General features: G+C 36.2%; 1 protein-coding gene across 4 annotated transcripts in view; it reads left to right on the top strand.

Moving 5' to 3' along the window:
* SPATA1 (spermatogenesis associated 1) overlaps positions 1-11,337 on the top strand; it is a 52,531-nt gene extending 41,194 nt beyond the window's left edge. For 2 of the 4 annotated variants that reach the window (XM_077771132.1, XM_077771134.1), the window contains exons 11-15: positions 2,913-3,091; positions 4,553-4,651; positions 5,368-5,455; positions 7,614-7,683; positions 11,138-11,337. In XM_077771132.1, coding sequence (XP_077627258.1) covers positions 2,913-3,091; positions 4,553-4,651; positions 5,368-5,455; positions 7,614-7,636 — 389 coding nt within the window. In that variant the 3' untranslated portion in view covers positions 7,637-7,683; positions 11,138-11,337. Of the gene's footprint in view, positions 1-2,912; positions 3,092-4,552; positions 4,652-5,367; positions 5,456-7,613; positions 7,684-9,764; positions 9,896-9,945; positions 10,022-11,137 lie in introns of those variants that run through there. The other 2 variants (XR_013336851.1, XM_077771133.1) reach the window with 2 other exon arrangements.
* The last annotated feature ends 13,343 nt before the right edge of the window (positions 11,338-24,680 follow it).

Genomic DNA, 24,680 nt, shown 5'->3' on the forward strand with positions numbered 1-24,680 from the left:
ATACTTTAAAGTTTTTAAATTTTAAGTTCAAATATTTTTTATAACATTCCTTTGCTTATTCATTTACTAAATAAGTATTTATTGTCTACTGAATTTAGCCACTGTTCTAGGGGCTGAGGAGATAATAGGCAGACACAATTTTGTCTCTGCCCTCAAAGAAGTTATAGTCCATTGGAGAAGTGAGACTCAAGAAAACAGTAATGATACATCCTGATGATGCTATGATAAAGGAATTACAGAATTGTATGCATAAATGTACAGAGTAAGAGCACCTAAATTAGATGGAAGAGATCAAGAAAGGCTTCCAGGAAGGGTGTTAAATATGCTTGAATCTGAAGCATGCTCCTCTTGCCTGTAGGCCTTCAGACATGCTTTTCCCCCTGCCATCTACATCTCCTTTTCCTTCTGTCCCCCCTCTTCCCAGTGTACCTGGCTAGTTCCTACTAATCAATCTCAGCTTAGATATTACTCTAGAAGCATCCTCTGAATCCCTTAGTCTTCTCTACATGCTTAATTTTGTGGTATGTGTCTGTCTGCTTTGCTAAACTGAATGAATGAATGAGAGAAATTAGGTAGAAAAATAGGTAGTTTTCTTGCAACAGAATTAGAAACAAGTGTTAAGACTAGTTGAAATGGAAAAACAAGCAAGGGTAGAGAGATGCTAAAGGATTTGAGAGGATTGCATTTTAGGTGGTATTTGAGGATTATACAAATAAAAGGTATATATGGAATAACTGGTTGTGGGATTCTCAATTTACAGCACAATTATTACTTCAGTATTAGAACTGACTGAAGGCTATAGGCAATGTCAGGAGATGTTTCTGCAGGTTCTACCTTATTAAGTCGGTATCTTGGAAATGGTGGCAATGACTAAGTTTTATCAGACAAACTTGAGTAATGGACTAGAAATCACAGGACCAGAATTCTAATACCAGATCAGTGATTTATGTAGGCAAGTTATTTCTCTTCGTTGTGCCGCCCTTTTTCTGTTTATAAAATGAGAATGATCAGGGTCACCTGGGTGGCTCAGTCGGTTAAGCGTCTAACTTTGGCTCATGTTATGATCTCATGGCTTATGGGTTCAAATCCCGCATCAGACTCTAGGCTGACAGCTCAGAGCCTGGAGCTTGCTTAGGATTCTGTATCTCCTTCTCTTTCTGCCCCTCCCCTGCTTCCGCTCTGTCTCTCTCTGTCTCCGTCTCTCTCTGTCTCTCTCTCTCTCTCAACAGGAATGTTTCAAGATAAAAGGCATGTATCAGCCATCAAATATGTAGTGAGCCTACTATGTGCCTCAATTCCTTGCATTGTTTTAAAGGCTGAGGATACAGTAAAACAAGATAAACATGCTCCTGCCCTTAGCTTGCCTCTAATGGGAGGAGACAGACAGTAAACAAGACAATATCAGCTACTGATTAGAGCGCAAAAGTCCCTTTAGAAGAGCATAGTAAAGAGTGATGGGGCAGGAGAGATGCTTTAGCTTGAATTTTCAAGGAAGGCATCACTGAAGAAATATTTATTAAGATGTGATTAATAAGGAGCTAGGTATGTAAAGGGATGGGGAAGGGGGGGGGNGGGGGAGACAGGAAAACAGTCCAAACAGAAGAAACACTAAAATGTCAAGGTCCAGAAATGGAAGTGAACTTGTAGTATTTATTAAGGAGCTGAAATAAGGCCAGTGTGGCTGAAACTTAATATGAAGGAAGGCAGAGAAAGGTAAAATCAAAAGCTCACCAAGGAACAGGCCAATTTAAGGAGTTTAGATTCTATTCTAAGGTGAGAAGCCATTGGAGGATTTTTAAATCAGAGATGTTTATGACTTTAAAAATATTTTTAGAACATCAGAATGACTGCTGTATGGAATAGCCCATAAAGGGGCAAGAATGGAAGCAAAGAGTACAGTTAGAAACAATGCACTTTAAAAAGGTGATAGTGCAGTGACTTGGGACATAGCATTGAAGCAGTAGAATGTGCCAGATGCTGGAAGTATTTTAGCAGTAGTACCAATAGAATTTACTGAGGGATTAGATATAGGGCATGAGGGAAATACATAGTTAAAATCCCATATATTTGTAGAATTTTAATCAAATCACCTCTTATATTTGGGGTTTTCATTTCTTCAAAAAAATTTAAAATAGAAACATAAGCATATACTGATATAGTAGCATGCAGTTTGTGTTCCTATTAAGTTTGTATTTAGAATCTCGTTGGTGTCAAAGTGATTCCCTAAACTGGCAGTATTTGATTTGTAATTTTCTCAACTACAGGGCTCAGGTTTAAGAAATTCTGTCCTACATACATTTGGGGATTTAAGTGATAAATCAGCTTATTTTACAAAACATAAGTCATATTATGCCTTTCTCTTCATTTTAAAATTATGATTTCAAATCAGATTATGGAAAAAGTAATCAAGATAAATACACACATTTTGCTATAGGTAGTATTTTTTAAATGTTTTTATTTCTGAGAGACAGTGTGAGCAGGGGAGGGTCATAGAGAGAGGGAGATACAGAATCTAAAGCAGACTCCAGGATCTGAGCTGTCAGCAGAGAGCCCGATGCGGTGCTCGAACCCACAAACTGTGAGATCATGACCTGAGCCAAAGTTGGACACTTAACTGACTGAGCCACCCAGGCGCCCTAACTACAGTAGTATTTTTAATCAAGATTTTTCAGAAATAATTACAAGCTTAAAGAACTTGGTTTGGTTCCTGGATTCATCACTATTTTACTCTATTTGTAGGCCAATCCTTTTATTATCTAATAAACATTTCAATCGTTGCTTTAATTTCCTCAACATATGAGGAAGGAAGAGTGGGGGAATAGAAGTGCTTAAATTAACTCAAGTGTCCTTTCCAAGTTGAAAAGTTTAATCCTTTAACCAGACTCCTATTATACTCCTTGATTTTTTTGTAGCCTGTGATAGTTGGAAGAAAAAATACTTTGAAACAAAGAAAATCACAGCATCATTGGAGGAGGTTTTAACCAAACTTCGAGAAGATTTAGAACTTTACTATAAAAAACTGCTCATGCAACTTGAAGCCAGGGAGATTAAGATGAGACCAAAGAATTTGGCAAACATCACAGACTCTAAGGTACTTATTACTAAATGTGTTCACATTCTATTAGAGAAGTTCTACTCAAAATATGTAGTTTATCATTGCTAGTATTATCATAGGTAGAATGCTTTGTGCTACAGGTAACAAAACCTTGGCTTAACCTGACTTAACAAGAAAATTAATGATCTCATGTAATGGGTGCTGAGAGGATACAATCAGCAGCTTAACGAGGTCTTTGAGGGACTATATGCTTCTGGCATTTCTTACATATTATTTTTGGTGTCGGCTTCATTATAAGACTGCATGTCCTCATGGTGCCAATGGCAAGTAAGGCTATATGCCTCCTAAACAAGAATATATAAAACTTTTTTCTCCAGTCTTACTGATATATAATTGGTATATAACATTATATACTTGAAGCCAAGTAAAGTATGTAACATAATGATGTATGTATATATTGTGAAATGATTACCACAATAAATTTAGTTAGCATCTACCATCTCATAGTTACAAATTATTTTTCTTGTGATGAGAATTTTTAAGGTCTATTCTCTAAGCAATTTTCAAATATACAGTATTGTTAACTATAGGTATATGCTATACATTACATTCTCAGGACTTATTTTAACTACAGTTTTGTACCTTTTGACCATCTTCACCCATTTCTCTTCATTTTCTACCCTTCGGCCTCTGGCAACCAGCAATCTGTTCTCTGTTTCTATGAGTAGTTTACCATTTTAGATAAATGTAATGTAAAACACAAATAGGCTCAAGTAATGGTTTGTCCATCTTAGCTGATACTTCTTATCTTGCATAGCTAATTTTTTGTTTTATCAAGTTCAATATATAATTTTTTTCACAATGGCAGCTTAAAATTTTAAATAGTTTTTGATGACCACTATACTTCATAAACTTTTCTGAACAAAAATAACTAAAAAGGCTTCTTATATTAAATGTTTTCTTATATAAAACATAGTATTTCATTATTAAATATTTTAAAGTTATACTATCCAATTCAGCTGATAGTGTTATGACAATTTCAAAAGCCTTACTAGAATCTTAAACCTAGTATACTCCTTTTATAGTAATAGTTTTTGCCTTTGTGATGCCAATTTAATGGTAACTTGTATAAATATCTACTTATTTTTATAAAACATGAATAAATGTAGCAGAACAGAAGGGAATGTGGTCCCATAAGAAAAAGGTCAATACTAATTTACTCCAAAGCAATGAGTTTATGCAATAGTTTATTCTTATTTTTGGTATTTGCAAGACAATTTGGGGCAGCTGGGTGACTCAGTTGGTTAAGTGACTCTGGGTTTTGGCTCAGGTCATGATCTCACAGTTTGTGAGTTTGAGCCCCACATCAGGCTCTGCATTGACAGCATGGATCATGCTTGGGATTCTCTCTCTCTCAAAATAAGTAAACTTAAAAAAAATAAAAATAAAAATGAAAAGATGTTATACTAAATAAGGATGTCTTTATATTTCACACAGAATTACCTTATAGTCCAGATCACTGAGGTACAGCATGCTATTGACCAACTTAAGAGAAAATTGGATACTGACAAAATGAAACTCATCATAGAAGTTAAGGTAATTTGCATTTCCTAATCAGACGTTTATGTTTTGATGTTTTAATTTTGGATGTCAGAAGCATAAGGATAGTATGGATTGACTATCTTAAAATTGTTACCAAGAGCATGAATGAGAAAAATGCAAGAATTAAATCCTGTGAAAAGGTGCATGTTATAACAAGGCCAAAGCAAAATTTAGTTAACATTTCACTAAGAATTAAAGGAAAAGGACCTTGCGAATGAGTATAGAATCTCAATATTTTAAAAGCAATTTATTTATGGATGAGTCTAATAAATGAAAGTCTAAAAACCACTCAGTTCTCTGAGCTCCACTTTTTTAACCCATTCTAGGGTAATTATCTCATTCTGATTATTTTCATGTATATATAATCAGATTAATGCTCTAAATTCATTTATCAGAAATAGCTCCCCTTTCTAGACTCAGCACTGTCCAGTTAGAACTTTCTGCAATGATGGAAATGTTCTATATCTGCACGGTCAGATACAGCAACCACTAGCCACATAAAGATATTGAGCACTTGAAATGTAGCTTATTGTGTGACTGAGGAACCGATTTATATAATTTGTTAATTTAAATAGCTACATGTGGCAAGTAGTTACTGTATTGAATAGTCCAGTTCTAGATTCTTTTCACTAGCAGTATTCAATTAGGACTCTCTGAATTTTGGAATGGTAAGATGAAAACTCATTTTTGAAAGGTAATTCTTTTTGTAGATGAGAAAACAAGCAGTTTCAGATTTACGCATGCTGAAAGCTGAACTGGTGCAGAAGAAAATTAACACATCTTTACAATCTTCACTGGGTATGTTATGTAATTTTTTTACTTTTCATTTGGGTTTTTAAAGTGTTTCAGGAAATATTAGATGTAAAAAAGCAAAACAGCAGCTACTTGGTTATTTCTGAAGCTTTTAAGTCTATTACATATTTAACAGTACTGTATTTTATCATTTTCACTTTTAGATAGTCTTTAATAGCAATATTTCTATTAAATATTTCTATCTGCATTTAAATAGAGACCATTTGCTCATTGTATTTGATTAAAAGCAATCTGGAAATTATAGTATATAAATAGGGATATTGAATTTATATCCAGAGCTATGATAGAGATTAGTAATTTAACAAATACTATGGAAAATGGTTGGTTTTACTCTGCCATAAATAGTTGGATAAACAGGAAAATAACAGATGACTGAATCATCATTTATTCCAACTGAGGGAAGGGGGGAAATGTACAGAGAAGACAGGATTTATGTAGGTTCACAGTTCAAGAATGCAAATATTTAATCTACATATAGGAACAAATATAAACATAACACACTTGCCCTGAGGAAGAGAACAGAGATCTCTTTACATTTAGAAAAAATTATCTTTTAGAGAGATTTAGTGCAGAGAAAATTGGAAAACCAATGTCTTTAGATAATTAAAAGAAAAATTCACATACAGAAAAAAATTTAACAATGAAAATAAATTACAGATGTTCATAAATGAAGGAATATTAATAAGTGGAAAAGTAAATAGAATCATGTTCAACATTAAGTTTCTGCTATAACCTCATAAAAATAATTTAGGTAAAAAATATTAGGTAGATCTACTAATTCAAAATATTACTTATCTTAATCTTTTATTTTTCCCTCTGGAGGCTTTCAAAGAACTTGAGTACTATATGAAATCAGGAAGCAGAAAAATTATTTGCATCAGCTTGATGAACCTAAAAGAAGAGATACTAAATTGCAGGTTTTAAATTTGTGGAACAAAAAGTACAGGGCTGTTTCTCAAAGATTAGGTTTTAAAAAAAATCTAGTCTAAGCAAATAATTTCCACTTCAAATTATATGTATGCAGATTTTTTTTTTTAATTTTTTTTTAATGTTTTATTTATTTCTAGGAGAGAGAGAGAGACAGCGTGAGCAGGGGAGGGTCAGAGAGAAAGGGAGTCACAGACTGAAACAGGCTCCAGGCTCTGAGCTGGCAGTCAGCACAGAGCCCGACGCGGGGCTTGAACCCATGAACCACGAGATCATGACCTAAGCGAAAGTCGGACGCTTAACCGACTAAGCCACCCAGGCGCCCCTATGTATGCAGATTTTTAAAATAATAAAATTCTGAAAACTATTTTTCCTAATTAAACACAGAAGAATAAATCTGGCAAGTTAACTTCTTACCTTTGTTTTTAGATAACCAAAGCACTCATCTGCTTTTAAGTATGGTAACTAAATTATGGGACATGACAAAACTATATACATTTTTATCTCTTCAAGAAATGGGTTTATCTAAATCTTAATAGTTTGACAAAGATGCTTATCTGTCACAGCTTTGGTTTTAAAACTTCCCACATTTCTTCGGTTTGCTGTTTGGCCACAGCATCCCCAGAGTAGTCGAGACAGTCTGCGTGCCACATGCCAAGGCCTCGTAAGCCATGCTTCCGTACATATGCGGCCTTTAAAGAAATGCTCTGAGGGTTATCATACAAATGGCCAGAAGAATCCTGTAAGAATAAATTGAACTATTTAGTACAATATTAAATCCAATGACTCAAAAATGATACAACGAAATAATAAAAAGTTTAGGGCACAATATTTTATGCCTCCATGGTTCTGCATGTGATACTTTCTAGGTGTGATTGATTGTGGTGCTTTCACACACATGAAAGAGAACAAATGAACTTCATAATACAGTCTATATACAGTGCTTCTCATGCCTTAAGATTCCTTCCTTGGTCTGATCTGATGATTATCAACCAAGATGTACATCTGAATCACTTGTGTGGCTTTAAAAAATACAAACTACTGGGATCCACACCACATGAAACCTACTTAATCAAAATCTTCCAGGGCTGATGACAGGATGTATTTTTGTTTTGCCATTCCATTAGGTAATTCTGATATGCAGACATAGTTAAGGAGGATCACTGCTCTGGTCCTCTATACCAGCTTACGCGTTTTGTTTTTGTATTCTCTACAGTTCCTGGAAATGTGCCCAGTTAGGAGCTCAGCAGATGATTTCGTTTATGATGAATCAGTCAAATCAAAAGGTAATGGGTGAGAAAAATATCTCCTTTTCCAGGTCTTACAGAAATGATTTTAAGAGCCTTTCAGGTGTGGGTTCCATGGGTAACTTATGCACACACCTGATTAAGAACCATAAACTAGAAAACGGTCTTATGCTCACCTTTTATCCTTTAAATCCTCCCCAGCATCAACTGCCTCTAGTACTAACATAGTCTCTTCTGGAGGGCAGATAAGCTATTGGATAGAGGATGAAAAACTGAGCTTATAGAAGATTGATCTATGCATGACTAAGGCATGTATATGCTTTCAGGAATATCACCGGCATGATGAGGCTGCTGTTGCTCAAACAGCATAAGAAAGAAACAACAGTTTTATAGTTAAGTTGTTGTCTAATGTGCCATTAAATGAATGGCTTTCAAAAGGCTTATCAAAATGTTTCCTGAATTCTAAAACCTTAAAGAATGTGTCTTATTTATTAAGGAAAAAATAAGTCAGGGACTACAAAAAAATAGTACCCCAGAAGTGTAAAATATTACACTATTTGGCAAAGACAGGATTATAATATACCCTGGTTTAATAGGTATATACTTTAGATTAAAAATTTAGAAAGCTCTACACCAAAGCTTTCTATATAATTGATACATGTGTACATGTATGTTTATAATCATTTTTCATAAATGGGGACCAGGCCATTATTAAGGAATATAAATTCTTACTGGAATCAACTTACATCATATTTTAGGGTTCCTTTTAAAATAACAAAATCCAAAGTAAATTCAGAGATGGCTTGTAATTAGATTGTTGAGGTGTGGAAAAGTTTGTATTATGTTAAATTATGAAAAATCCTACTTTTGTATGGCAATTCCTACTTATCAAACACTATGTGACAGAATTGCTCTGGTCATTTATCTTATTTGTCTCATGTCACATAGTTTATACCATTTTCCACTGACTCCATGATGACACATTCTTTATTCTCAGCCTCATGCCTCCCTATAAAACAGCCTCATCAGTACCTTTAGAAATGAAGGCTTACTGAGCAGTAACCTATTTTGACCCAAAGCTACAGTTAACAAACATAATTATCAACTATTAGGGAAGTCCTGCTTGTGATATGCATGTTTTTATAACATTACCTAAAATGAGGAGTACCCATGCAGAGAAGTTCTGTTATTAGCATAACTTGAACTGCTCAGCTGGAAAGTAAAGTACCTGATTAGACAAGTTTACTCATGTAAATTCTATGTTGTACCCTAAAAGAAAACTGATAAATTCTTAAAATCAAGTATGTAATTATGAAAACATGCAGTCAAGAAAATAGAATGTTCATAGTTTGTGAAAAGTCTTACTTTATAGTTGTAATAAGAAGCCTGTTGATCTTTATCCCAGTGGCTTCCAGAAATAGAACTATTTACATGCTTCATAATTATTTTATAGGGCACCTGATGTCCTGAAAGAATACCACAAGAGGCCCTCCAGGAAGGGACTTTTGGAATGGTACAAACACGATCCTAGAAATACAAAAATGTTCACGTTACACATTTATCAGTTAAGCAAATCTTAACCCAATCGTAAAACATAATCAAAAACTATTAGAAATAAAATATATACTATAAATAACCTGACTATACAGAATAAAAGTTAATATATAACATTCAGAAACTTCCATGGGATTAAATAATTAAAAATAAACTTTACCATTTTTAGTCTCCAACTTTATATATGAAACAAAACAGGCTCCAAAAATATAATAGAGGAAAAAAATGATAGACGTTCTTACCTCCAATAGATTTAGACAGGTATAGTCATAACCATACCAGGGAACACCCATTACAAGTTTCGCAGGGTTAATGCCTGTCTTGATGTAGTCATCATACCCTAATTAAATTGGGGCCGAAAAAGCACATTTTTTCACTTTATATTCTACTAATGGGTTTATACAAGTTATGCAATCATTCAGAAGCTAAGTTTGAAAAAACAAATACACTTATACAAAATACTAATACAGTGTTTCTCTAATATGACATAATGAGTGATTTTGAATGTTATAATACATTAAAAACAAGATCAAATTGAAGCAAAAATTCATAAAATTTATTTCTAGGAAGAATGACACATTTCAAGAAAGCATGCTAATTGCATATTAACTGCTAAGACATAATATAACTCTCTGGCAGGGATGGTCTCAGAATTTCTTATAGAATATTTCTGAAACATGGAATACTTGTGCTTTCTGTAAGTATGATCACAGCTATGAATACTCTGTATTCAATCTATAATTATAGGAAACAAAGAGAAATAGGAACAAATTCCCAATGCTGCAAAATGTTTTCCCACCAAAAGGTGTTTCAAGATTATCAGAAAGCTAAGTAAATTTGCTGTTTTTAAGAGCCTTTAAAGTTATTGTGTACTGTTAAATATCCAAGAGAGGGGTGGTGTATGCCTTATTTCCCAAGCATATCTGATAATGAGCCTAATATTGTTAGGACATAATTATCTCCTTTATGAAACACATTTGGAAAAATTGGATTAAATACTTTGCAGATATAACTATTATTTTCCAAATTTTAAATGGCATATGCATATGATCAGATTATTAATTTGGACCTGATGAGGCTAAGTTCTACATCTAAATTAAAAAATATTTTTATTAATCAATATTTAAAGCAGGGCCAATTATCTCAGAATTTCACTTGAGTCCAAAAGATAACAAGCAATCTTTTATTCAACTGGCTTGTGTTAACTATACTCCAAACTTCAGAAAGGAAAATGTGAAGTCCACATCATATGAATGACATATCTGAAGTACTCAATTTTTTTTTTTTTAATTTTTTATTTATTTCTATGAGAGAGAGAGAGAGACAGCGTGAGCANCCCGATGCGGGGCTCGAACCCACGAGCCGCGAGATCATGACCTGAGTGACAGTCGGACGCGTAACCGACTAAGCCACCCAGGCGCCCCGTATCTGAAGTACTCTTAATTCTAATAGCAATATAGTTTTTAATATAGCATGAGCACTAATAATAAATGCCAAGTAAGACAGTCCTCTATCAATCATGCACAGTAGCTATTCATATTATAATATCTTTGCTATTATTTAACATTGGTTATTTCAACAAAAATATCATGTCAAATTTTAGATAAGCAAATTTCTCCCAAAGTTACATAAAGGAGATAAGTGTTGACTTGAAGTTAGAACGCCTGCTTGAGTCCCAACTAAATAATACTTTGTACTAGCAGTACAAAGAGAACTTATCATCCCATCTACAATAGAGGATTAATAATATACCTATCCCACAAAATTTTTAGAAGAATTAAGTGAAAACTTTATGTAAACTTGAAAGCTCTCCAAATTGTTATTTATGTTTCAAGAAAGCCTTACAAATGGAAAAGGTATACAAATGATGTAGAATACTAAAATAATAATGTTTAAATGATCATTTTGTGGATTCTTACCAGTTAATGTCTCCTTATAGGGAGCATTGGCTGCTGCAATACATTCTGACAAGGCTTGACTTTGTTCATCATAAGACATCACAAAGAGAAAGTCACAAGCATCTGCAATTCCAGTATAATTATAGCACCTGTCTTTGCACTTTGGAGACCAAGTTACATCAAAGGTTACCTGTGGAAAAACACATACCATTTTATGTAACATGATCAAAGATGCTTATTATGTCAGTTGTTTTTTATTATATATACATATTTCGCTTCACACTACCCAAGAAAAAGACCTGTTTAACATATATGAACACAGGGTTTGACGCTTATAGACATAGAACAGTTCTAAGATATTTTTACCCACATGGATTAACCCAGACATATATTTGAACAGATACAATGACCAGGAGCAGGGCACTGTGTAGAAGAGGGATTTTAAATGTCTTCAGAGGCTAGACTGGTAACTCAGCTGATTGAAAGAAATAGGCGTAATGACAATAGGGTGTAGTGGGGCCTCTAAGCCATCTAGAGAGTAAGAGCACGCTAAAATAACTCAAGTAAAGAAAAATTTTAAAATATTGTGTGGGCTAGATAGCTTATATGTCTTGGAACAAGTTGACTGTCCTGTGTTGGGAGTTTAATATTCAATTACATTACATGATAGGTTTAATCCAACACTATAATTAAAGAAGAGTGGTTTATGGCTATAGGGATAAGCTAATCAACTCAAAATGTTGAACAAATCACTTAAATGGTCTTATTTAATGGGAATATTCAAATAAAAATTGAGTGATGAATTACCTTTCATTTTTGTGAGCCAGTCTTCAACAAAGATGAGTCTCTTTAAAATATTTATTGCCTTAACCAGATATTAGCCTTATTTTATATTAGGGCAAATGTTCTAAAGCTTCATTAAAGGTTTCTTATTCCTTTAGGCTCTCATTAAACACATTAATTATTACAAAAATTGAGATAGTTCAATTAAAACTTTTTATACTTTGGTCAATTTATTGTTATAACTCTTTAGGAGACTGTCAAAATTCTACAATTCTCTAAGTATTAACACTAAGGAAGCTCAGCTTTATAAGTGCAAACTTTCCTCAATAGCACTACAACAAAATAGGTTATAAAGTGAATTTTTTACACATCCAATCCCATTTTATCACTGCTTCCTACTATAAAATGGGAGCTATACTATAGTAACAGAGAAACAAAATGATAACCTCCAAAAAGGAAAGTTTCAAATCCATTGTATAAGTCCTTACCTCTCCTGAGCATTAGTGTTTTTACCTGGGGCACTTGGGTGGCTTAGTCGGTTAAGCATCTGATTCTTGATTTCGGCTTAGGTCATGGTCTCACGGTTAGTGAGTTCAATCCCCACATCCAGTGAGCTTGAACCCTGCTTCTGGTGAGCATAAGCCCCACATTGGTGAACGCGAGCCCCACTTCCCTCTCTCTCTGCCCTCTCTGCCCTCATTCACTTGTACCCTTTCTCTCCCTCAAAAAAAAAAAAAAAAAAAAAAAAAAAAAAAAATATTTTTTTCCTGGATTTCTAGTCATGGTTAATCTCCTATTTTTGAGAAAGCAGCATTCATATATTAGACAAATCAGAACAATTTTGGTTATAGTCTTGGCTCTGTTATAACTAGGTCTGTGTCACTAAAAACATCTGAATTGGTTTTCCTACCTGTAAAAAATGATGGTGTGGAAAGAACTCTTCAGGAAGATTTCTAGCTCTTCAGTTCTATGACCATAATTCTGTAATATTAATCATCATTTCCCCAAACTTCATTTCTCCTTCCAGACTCTATTTTAGTCACTTTATTTGGTGGCCAGTTTAAGAACTTTAAGGCTATTATCTGACTTCTCTCACACCTCATAACTAATTTCACATTTTCCATTGGGTGACTTCTCACAACTGGTTCTGCTTCTTTCTTTCCATTAATTCAATATTTATTGAACATTTCCTAAGTGTTTGGATTAGGATGATGGCATAACCCAAACTATAAATCTCAAGTTATTAGACTTGGATTAGTCCTTACTGGTTTCCATTTCTCCTCTAGACTATTTTACATACTAATATGGAATAACCTTCCCAAACACTTTCTACCATGTAACCCATTACATACAGAATAAAATGCATATGCTTCATTCTGACATTCTGGATCTTCCACAATCTGGCCTGCCCTGGCAACTGTACCTCCAACTAATTTTGATACATGAATTTGACATAGTAGGCCAAATTGTCCTACTTGCCCTTCAAACATGGAATTAGATACTCCTATTGCAAAGTCTGCTCAATTTCTTCCTCTCAGCCCTTTCACTATAGCATAATCTGGGCTAGCAAAGAGGTTGTGTCCCTTACACTAATTCTAACTGTTCTCTTAGTAACAGCAATCTAGAGAATGAAGGAAACATTTTCTGAGAACAAAATTTGTGAGGAGAGGAGTATGGTGACCTGCATACCAGATATTTGCTTTCTTGATCTAAATTGTATTCATCTGGGGGAGCCTGGGTGGCTCAGTCGGTTAAGCATCTGACTTCAGCTCAGGTCATGGTCTCATGGTTCAGGAGTTCAAGCCCCGTGTTCAGCTCTGTGGTGACAGCTCGGTGCCTGCTTTGGATTCTGTGCCCCTCTTTTGCTCTGCCCCTTCTCCACACATTCTTGCTCTCTCTCTCAAGAATAAAAAAAATATTTAAAAAATTGTTTTCAATGTATTCATCTGAGGAGGGAGCGTCTAAGACAGTGATGTAGGAAAACCCAGAAATCATCTGCTTTAAAGACATACCAAATCTACACCTACTTATAGAGCAATCTTTCCTAAAGAACTGATGACTGACTGAACAGCTTTTACAACAGAAGATAAACGCACCACCTAGAAGACAGCAAGAGAGTTGTAGACACAGGTACAAAGGAGGTCCCCACCCCCCTGATGCTGCTAACTGCAGTGGGGAGGGTTGTATTCTGGAGGATGGTGAGCAGATTTGTCTGCCTTGGGGAACAGGAGGAAAAAAGCAACTGTTTAACAGATCAATTAGAATATACAAAATCCAGCCCTAGAACTTTGTCAAACAGTGGAGGAGCTGCTAGAACTCTTTGGGTCAGAAGGGCTGGCAAGTACCATGGTTTACATTCCCTTACTACCTTGACATCATGAATAGGAGCAGGGCCTGGGTGGGTACCCAAGCCAGCCTACCACCTCAGGAAAACCTGGGCTCCTAGTGCACACCAGCCCAACCCATCCCACAAAGCAGATCAAAAACAGGGCACATAAGACAACCCTGCTCAGCACTTACTACAGTTGTAGCTTTCTCCCCAAGGTGACAGAGGTGCACAACACCCTAGAACATTGCAGGCCTGCACTGTTTTGGCTCCAGGCAGTTTGCCAGGGCACCCGCCATCCCTTCAGCAAAGCACCCTGAGCCTGTGCCTGCCTCGGCTCCAGCCACCGTGCCAGGGCACCCCTGCACAGATGCCCTGAGAAATCCACCTATTTAAGCTTCAGCTGTCCTACCAGGGCACCCTCTGCACAAAGAGCCCTGGGACTGTCCCAGCCCATGCCCACCTCAGTTCTGACCATCCCACCAGGGTGGCCCCAGCCTGCAAGGGAGTTCATGCCAGCCACCACTCCAGTCAGCTGGCCAAAATTACTAGGTGCACACAATCTACACAGGATGATCACACACAAGACCATTCCTTCGAGTTTAGAAGTAGCTATTCCACCTAATTCATAGAACCAAACAGAAAGTTAAGCAAAATGACAAAGAAGAATATGCTCCAAACAAAAGAACTCAGAAAAGGAATTAAATGAACATAAGCTATCTATCCAATAAAGATTTCAAAGTAATAGTCATAAATATGCTCACTAGAGAAGAGTGGATAAAGTCAGAACATTAAAAGGAGACAGAAAATTTATTTTTTAAATCAGAGTTGAATATGGTAACTGAGATGAAAGATACACAAGAGGGAATCAAGAGTGGATTAGAGAATGCAGAAGAATGGACTGGCAATATAGAAGACAGGGTAATGGAAAGTACTCAATCTGAACGGCAAAAAGAAAAGAAAAAAATCTTTAAATGGGCATAGGGTAAGGAGTATCTTGGACATCAAGTGAATAAGCATTCACATTCTAGGGGTTCCAGGAGACGAAGAGGGAGAGGAGGGCCAGAAAATGTATTTGAAGAAATAATAGCTGAAAATGTCCCTAACCTGGGGAAGGAAACAGACATCTAAGTTCAAGAATCACAGAGAGTTCCAAATAACATGAACTCTAGGTCCACTACAAGACAATAGTAATTAAAGTGTCAAAGATTAAAGATGGAATTTTCAAAACAGCATAAGGAGTTAGTTGCATACAAAGGTTAAAGCTATTTGCTGAGTTTTTAGCAGAAACTTCATAAGCCAGAAAGAACTGGCATGATCTATTCAAAGAATGGAAAGGAAAAATCCTCCAAGAATACTCTACCTGGCAAGGTTATCATTCAGAATTGAAGGGGAGAGAGAGAGTTTCCCAAACAAAAATTAAAGAAATTTACCACCACAGTTACAAGAAATGTTCAAGGGACTCCTTTACATGGAAAAGGAAAAGACCATAATTAGAAAATTAGGAAAAATTTCATCAGTAAAAGGAAATACAATAAAGGTAGAACAATCGCTTAATAAAGCTATTATGAAGGTTAATATACTACAAAAGTGAAGTCAGTTATATCTAAAAATGTAGTAATGGGACTCACAAAATAAAAAGACATAAAATGAGGGGGAGAAAAATGGAGTTCATACAAAATGTGTTTGAACATAACTGACCAACTTATTATAGACTGATATATACTTAAGATATATGAACCTCTTGGTAACCACAAACCAAAAATCCATAATAGATACACAAAAAATGAAAAGAAAGCAAAAAGTCATCCATCACAAAGAGAGCTAGAAGACAAACACTACAAAAAAAATCAGAAAACAAAATAGCAATAAGTACATACGTATCAATAATTACTTTAAATATGAATGGTCTAAATATTTAAATCAAAAAACAAAGTGACAGAATGGTTGAAAAAAAAAACAGACCCATTGATATGTTCCTGCAAGAGACTCATTTCATACCTAAAACTACATATGGACTGAAATAAGGATGAAAAAAATACCCGTGCAAATGGAAGGAAAGAAAAAGGTGGGCCAGTACTTATCTCAGACATAACAGACTTTATTTTTTTTTCTTACAAATAGTTTATTGTCAAATTGGTTTCCATATAACACCCAGTGCTCATCCCCACAAGTGCCCTCCTTCATGCCCATCTCCCCGCTCCCCCCCACATCCATCAGTCCTCAGTTTGTTTCTCAGAATTCAAGAGTCTCTCATGGTTTGCCTCCTTCCCTTTCCCCCACCATTTCCCCCCTTCTTCTCCCCCATGGTCCTCCGTTAAGTTCCTCCTAATCCTCCTATACATGCAAACATATGATATTTGTCCTTCTCTGCCTGACTTATTTCGCTCAGCATAACACCCTCAAGGTCCATCCATGTTGCTACACATGGCCAGATTTCATTCTTTCTCATTGCCATGTATAATAGACTTTAAAATAAGACTATAACAAGAAACAAAAGTGAACATTCATAATGATGAAAGGATCAATCCAATGAGAGGATATAATAATTGTAATATCTATGCACCCAACATTGACGCACCTTAACTACGGAAAGCAGAAATTAACAGATCTAAAAGGGAAAAATGGATATAATGGTAGAGGACTTGAAACCCAATGTATATTAATTGATAGATCAATCAGACATAAAATCAACAGGGAATCAGTGGCTTTCAATGACACATCAGACTAGATGGACTTAACAGGTATATATACCTATATATATAGGGAAGGCGAGGGAGAAAGGAGAGGAGGGGGAGGGAGCAAGCAGAGGAGGGGGAGGTAGAAATAGAGGGAGAGGGATCTATCTATCTATCTATAGATAGAGAGAAAACTTTCTATCGATCGATTGATATATATATATAGAGAGAGAAAAAACACTCCATCCAAAACAACAGAATACACATACTTTTCAAATGCACANGAGAAAACTTTCTATCGATCGATTGATATATATAGAGAGAGAGAGAAAAAAACACTCCATCCAAAACAACAGAATACACATACTTTTCAAATGCACATAGAACATTCTCCAAGATAGGTGACATGTTAGGTCACAAAACAAGTCTCAATAAATTCAGAAAACTGAAATATCAAACATATTTTCCAACCACAAAGGAATGACACTAAAAATCAGTTACCAGGAAGAAAAATGAAAACACATGGAAGCTAAACAACATATTACTAAACAACAAATGGGTCAACAAAGAAATCAACTGTTTCATTATTTTTTTCTGATTTCTAAGTAGTGATTTTTAATGTTACTATTGTAATAGTTTTAGGGTGCCACAAACCATGCCCATATAAAATGGCAAAAAAACCCATAATATTGTGTGTGTTCTGACTGCACTCCATGGCTTTTGCCCTGTCTTTGTCCCTCTCATTGAGCATCCCTATTTCCTGAGACACAACAACATTGAAATTAGGCCAATTAATAACTCTACAATGGCCTCTTAAGTGTTCAAGTGAAAGGAAGAGTCACACATCTCTCATTGTGAATCAAAAGGTAGAAATGATTAAGTTTAGTGAGGAAGGCATGTCAAAGCTGAGACAGGCCAAAAGCTAAACTTCTTGTGCCAAACAGCCAAGTTGTGAAAAGCAAAAAGCTCTTGAAGAAAATTAAAAGTATTACTCCAGTGAGCACATCAATTATAAGAAACCAAATCAGCCATATTGCTGATATGGAGAAAGTTTTAATGGTCTGGATAGAAGATCAAACCAGCCACAACATCCCCTTAAGCCATAACCTAATCCAGCGAGCAAGGCCTTAACTCTTTAATTCTGTGAAGGTTGGGAGAGGTGAGAAAACTGCAAAAGAAAAGTTTGAAGCAGCAGTAGTTGGTTCATGAGGTTTAAGGAAAAAACCTTTCTCCATAACATAAAAGTACAAGGTGCAGCAAGAAGTGCTGATGTAGAAGCTGTAGCAAGTTATCCAAGTAATGAATGAAGGTGGCTACACTAAACAATAGATTTTCAAGACAGACAAAATAGCCTTAATTGGAAGAAGATATCATCTAAGGACTTCCATAGCTAGAAAGAAGTCAATCAATTTCTGGCTTCAAAGCTTCATAGGACAGACCAAGTCTCTTGTTAAAGAATAAAGTAGCTGGTGAGTTTAAGTTGAAGACAATTCTCATTCACCATTCTGAAAATCCTAGGGCCTTGAGAATTATGCTAAATCTGGAGGAGGGGGCCATGATCCCGAAACAACATGGAAGGTTTTTTTGTTTTTTTTTTGCCTCTCTTGTCCCTGAAATGCAGCTAGATCAACACCAAACCATCTTGCACACCTAGAAAACTGATTTGAGGATTAACACAACAATCTGCATAACTTGAAGCACAGAACTCTGCAGTTACACTGCCTAGAGAGGTGAACTAGGGGAGAGAGANACTATTTCATTTCATTCTATTTTATTGTATTCATTTTTTAAATTTTCAGACATTTTCCTTTTTTTCCTTATATTCTTTTCTTCCCCCCCCCTTTTCTCTATTCAANGCACAGAACTCTGCAGTTACACTGCCTAGAGAGGTGAACTAGGGGAGAGAGAAGACACAGAGGGTAGGGAGCTATGTTTGCTTGTGGAGAGAGGACAGAGACAGGAGAGAGTACAGGAAAAGCACTGCCCTCCAAAAGCAGCTGGAAAGAAGGAGAAAGAGTGGACTGAACAAAAAAGGGGAGAAAATAGAAAGGAGAGGGTTTAAATTCCTCTAAAAACAGGGGAGCAGAGTTTGAAACCCTACAAATCAAAACCTGGTGGACCTCTGGTGGGAAGGGTGAATCACGGGGAGAAGACAGCAGGGTCTGAGGGGTCCTCAGGGCACATAGAGGCGATTCCTCTGCCGGGAGGACATTTGTTAGAGGATGTGTGGCTTCCCCACAGGAAAAGGTCCCAGCAGACCCTGGGAACAGCCACATTCACTGGTGTTGGAACAAGGATGTTAGGGGTGACCCTGGCACCAGATGGGTGATTTACCATAATCCCTGAAATGCTGCTGCTACACAATCACGGGAACTTTTTCTGGGGCAGGTTGACACCAGGCTGCAGTCTTTGGGCATCTGCAGCAGCACAGTCATGTGAATATTCCAGGGGGCAGGCTGGCACCCAGCCATTGCTTGGCAAGACCCTCCCCCAGAGGGTTTGAGTGGGTCAAACCTACAGGGCCCTTAGAAGTGAGGGGTTTGGAAACACAGCTCCATCTGAGATAAAACTCTGGAGGGAAATGCCACCTGGCAGACTGAAGGCTTAGTCACGGACTGTGTAGAAGTAGGGAGTAGATAGAAGCCAGAGACAGAGGAGGTGTGCTTGATTGCCTGTCGGTGAGAGCACAGAGTTCTGACTCTAGAGATTGGGTAGCTGGGTGATGTCATTTTCAACCCTCCTGCATAAGGGCATATACCCCTACACACATCACACTGATCCATCCCAGTAAACTAAGCAGTATCATCTAGTGGACAATAGAGCCATTACACCAAGCTCCACCCAATTGTGCCAATCACACTCTAGAGGAACACCACAAATCTCTCCACCTGCTCAGTTTACAGACTATAAACTGTTTCATAGTTTGACTTCTAGGGAAAATGAAGTAATTTCAATCGCATTTCATTCTGTTTGTTGGTCCATCTATTCAATTTTTTTCTTTTTCTTATTCTTGAATAAAAAATTCTTAAAGAAATTCTTGAAAATTTTTATTTTGTTTTTATAAAAACTTTATTTTTCTATTTTTTACTTTTTTGTAAATTTTTAAAATTCTATTTTACTATTTCATTTCATTCTATTTTATTGTATTCATTTTTTAAATTTTCAGACATTTTCCTTTTTTTCCTTATATTCTTTTCTTCCCCCCCCCTCTTTTCTCTATTCAATCAAGTTTCTCTATCTGACCAAAACATACCTAGATTCTAGCATCCTTTATTTGATTTTTTTGTGTTGTTTTTAAGTTTTTAATTTTTTAAATATATTTATTTTATTCATTTTCTTCCTTCAAAACGATGAAACAAAGGAATTCACCCCAAAAGAAGGAACAGGAAGAAATGACAGCCAGAGACTTAATCAACACAGATTCAAGCAAGATGTTTGAACCAGAATTTAGAATCACAATAATAAGAATACTACCTGGGGTTGAAGAAAGCATAGAATCCCTTTCTGCAGAAAGAGTAAAATCTAGTCAGGATGAAATTAAAAATTCTATGACAGAGCTGCAATCTCGAATGGATGCCATGGTGGCAAGGATGGATGAACCAGAACAGAGAATCAGGAATATAGAGGACAAACTTATGGAGAAGAATGAAACAGGAAAAAAAGAAGGAAGCCAAAGCAAAAGAGCTTGATATAAGAAACACAGAACTCAGTGATTCATTAAAAAGGAATAACATCCAAACCATAGGGGTCCCAGAAGATGAAGAGAGAGAAAAAGGGGTAGAAGTTTTATGTGAGCAAATCATAGCAGAAAACTTTCCTCACTTGAGAAAAGGCACAGACATCAAAATCCAGGAAGCACATTGAACTCCCATTAGATTCAACAAAAACTGAACATCAGCAAGGCATATCGTAGTCAAATTCACAAAATACTCAGGCAAGGAAGGAATCATGAAAGCAGCAAGGGAAAAAAAAAGTCCTTAGCCTACAAGGGAAGACAGATCAGGTTCACAGCAAACCTATCCACAGAAACTTGGCAGGCCAGAAAGGAGTGGCAGGATACATTCAATGTAGTAAATCGAAAAATATGCAGCCAAGAATTCTTTATCCAGCAAGGCTGTCATTCAAAATAGGAGTGATAAAAAGTTTTCCAGACAAACAAAAAGTAAAGGAGTTCATGACCATTACACCAGGCCTGCAAGAAATTTTAAGGGGGACTCTCTGAAGGGAGAAAAAATGGGGGGAAAGATTCAAAGGCAACAAAGACTAAAAGGACCAGAGAACACCACCAGAAACTCCAACTCCACAGGCAACACAATGGCAATAAATTCATATCTTTCAGTATTCACTCTAAATGTCAATGGTCTAAACACTCTAATCAAAAGACATAGGGTAGGGGCACCTGGGTGGCTCAGTTGGTTAAGCGGCTGACTTCAGCTCAGGTCATGATCTCACAGCTCGTGAGTTTGAGCCCCGCATCGGCCTCTGTGCTGACAGCTCACAGCCTGGAGCCTGCTTCGGATTCTGCATTTCCCTCTCTCTCTCTGCCCCTCCCCTGCTTATGCTATGTCTCTCAAAAATAAATCAATGTTAAAAAAATTTTTTAAAAAGACATAGGGTAACAGAATGGATAGGAAAACAAGATTCATCTATATGCTTCTTATAAGAGACCCATTTTAGACCTAAAGACAGCTTCAGATTGAAAGTAAGGGGATGGATAAACATCTATCATGCCAATGGTCGCCAAAAGAAAGCTGGAGTAGCCATACTCATATCAGACAATCTAGATTTTAAAATAAAGACTGTAATAAGAGATGAAGAAGGGCATTATATCATAATTAAGGGGTCTACCCATCAAGAAAACCTAACAACTGTAAACATTTATGCTCCAAATGTGAAAGCACCCAAATATATAAATCAATGAATCACAAACATACAGAAACTCATTGATAATACCATAATAGTAGGGGACTTCAACATCCCACTTATAGCAATGGACAGATTATCTTAACAGAAAATCAACAAGGAAACAATGGCTTTGAATGACACATTGGACTGGATGGACTTAACAGATATATTCAGAACATTTCATCCTAAAGCAGCAGAATACACATTCTTCTTGAGTGCACATGGAACATTCTCCAGAACAGATCATACTGGGACACAAATCATCCCTCAACAAATACAAAAAGATTGAGATCATACCATGCAGATTTTCAGACCACAACACTTTGAAACTCAAAATCAACCACAAGAAAAAATTTGGAAAGACCACAAGTACTTGGAGATTAAAGAACATCCAACTAGAATGAATGGGTTAACCACAAAATTAAAGAGGAAATTAAAAAGTACATGGAAGCCAATGAAAATGATAGCACAACAGTCCAAAATCTCTGGGACACAGCAAAACGGCCATAAGAGGGAAGTATATAGCAATCCAGGCCTTCCTAAAAAAGGAAGAAAGGTCTCAGATACACAACCTAACTTAACACCTTAAAGAGCTGGAAAAAGAACAGCAAATAAAACCCAAAACCAGCAGAAGACAGGAAATATTAAAGATTAGAGCAGAAATCGATGCTAACAACAACACAAATAAAACCCCAGTAGAATGAAAGAATTAACTGATAAACCCTAGCCAGTTTGATCAAAAAGAAAAAGGAAAGGACCCAGATAAAATCAAGAATGAAAGAGGAGAGATCACAACCAACACTGCAGAAATACAAATAAGAGAATAGTATGAGCAATTATACGCCAATAAAATAGGCAATCGGGAAGGAATGGACAAATTCCTAGAAACATAAAAACTACCAAACTGAAACAGGAAGAAATAGAAAATTTGAACAGACCCATAACCAGCAAGGAAATCAAATTAGTAATAAAAATCTCCCAAGAAGCAAGAGTCCAGGGCTGGATCGCTTTCCAGGGAAATTCTACCAAACATTTAAAGAAGAGTTAACACCTATTCTTTTGAAGCTGTTCCAAAAAATAGAAATGGAAGGAAAACTTCCAAATTCATTCTATAAAGCCATCATTACCTTGATTCGAAAACCAAAGACCCCACTAAAAAGGAGAACTATAGACCAATTTCCCTAATGAACATGGATGCAAATATCTTCAACAAGATACTAGCCAAACAATACATTAAAAGAATTATTCAACACCACCAAGTGGGATTTATACCTGGAATACAGGGCAGGTTCAATATCTGCAAAAACAATCAATGTGATACATCACATCAATAAAAGAAAGGACAAGAACCACATGATCCTCTCAACAGATGCAGAGAAAGCATTTGACAAAATACAGCATCCTTTCTTGATTAAAAAAAAAAACCCTCAAGAACGTAGGGATAGAAGGATCGTACCTCAAGATCATAAAAGCCATATATGAAAAACCCACTGGTAATATCATCCTCAATGGAGAAAAACTGAGAGCTTCCCCCTACGGTCAAGGACATGACAGGGATGTCCACTCTCACCGCTGTTATTCAACACAGTATTGGAAAACCTAGCTTTAGCAATCAGACAACACAAAGGAAAAAAAGACATCCAAATTGGCAAGGAAGAAGTCAAACTTTCACTCTTTGTGGATGACATGATACTCTCTATAGAGAACCCAAAAGATTTCACCAAAAAACTGATCCAGGAATTCAGCAAAGTGGCATAATATAAAATCAATGCACCGAAATTGGTTACATTTCTATACAGCAATAATGAAACAACAGAAAGAGAAATCAAGGAATTGATCCCATTTACAATTGCACAAAAGCTATAAAATACCCAGGAATAAACCTAACTAAAAAAAAAAAAATCTATACACTGAAAACCATAGAAAGCTTATAGAAGAAATTAAAGAAGGCACACACACACACAAAAATGGAAAAATATTCCATACTTATGGATTGGAAGAACAAATATTGTTAAAATGTCAATACTACCCGATGCAATCTACATATTCAATGCAATTCCTATCAAAATAACACCAGCATTTTTCAGAGCTAGAACAAACAATCCTAAAATTTGTATGGAACTAGGAAAGACCCAAATATCCAAAGAAATCCTGAAGAAGAAAACCAAAGCTGAAAGCATCATAATCCTGGACTTCAAGATGTATTATAAAGCTGTAATCTAAGACAGTATTGTACTGGCACAAAAACAGACACACAGATCGTAGAGTAGAACAGAGAACCCAGAAATGGACCCACAGATGTATGGCTAACTAATCTTTGACAAAGCAGGAAAGAATATCCAATGGAATAAAGACAGTCTCTTCAGCAAATGGTGCTGGGAAAACTAGACAGCAAATGCAGAAAAATGAACCTGGACCACTTTCTTACACCATACACAAAAATAAACTCAAAATGGATGAAAGACCTTAATATAAGACAGGAAACTATCAAAATCCTAGAGAAGAAAGCAGGCAAAAACCTTTGACCTTGGTCACAGCAACTTATTACTCAACACATCTCTGGATGCAAGGGAAACAAAAGTGAAAATAAACTGTTGGGACCTTTTTATTTTTTTTTATTTTTTTTTTAATGTTTCTTATTTATTTCTAGGAGAGAGAGAGAGAGAGACAGCGTGAGCAGGGGAGGGTCAGAGAGAGAGGGAGTCACAGACTGAAACAGGCTCCAGGCTCTGAGCTGGCTGTCAGCACAGAGCCCGACGTGGGGCTCAAACCCACGAACTGCGAGATCATGACCTAAGTGAAAGTCGGACGCTTAACCTTGACTAAGCCACCCAGGTGCCCCTGTTGGGAACTTTTTATTTTTTATTTATTTTTTTAATGTTTTTATTTTTT

This window comes from Crocuta crocuta, unplaced genomic scaffold (assembly GCF_008692635.1).
Source record: "Crocuta crocuta isolate KB4526 unplaced genomic scaffold, BGI_CrCroc_1.0 scaffold125, whole genome shotgun sequence".
Lineage (NCBI taxonomy): Eukaryota > Metazoa > Chordata > Mammalia > Carnivora > Hyaenidae > Crocuta > Crocuta crocuta.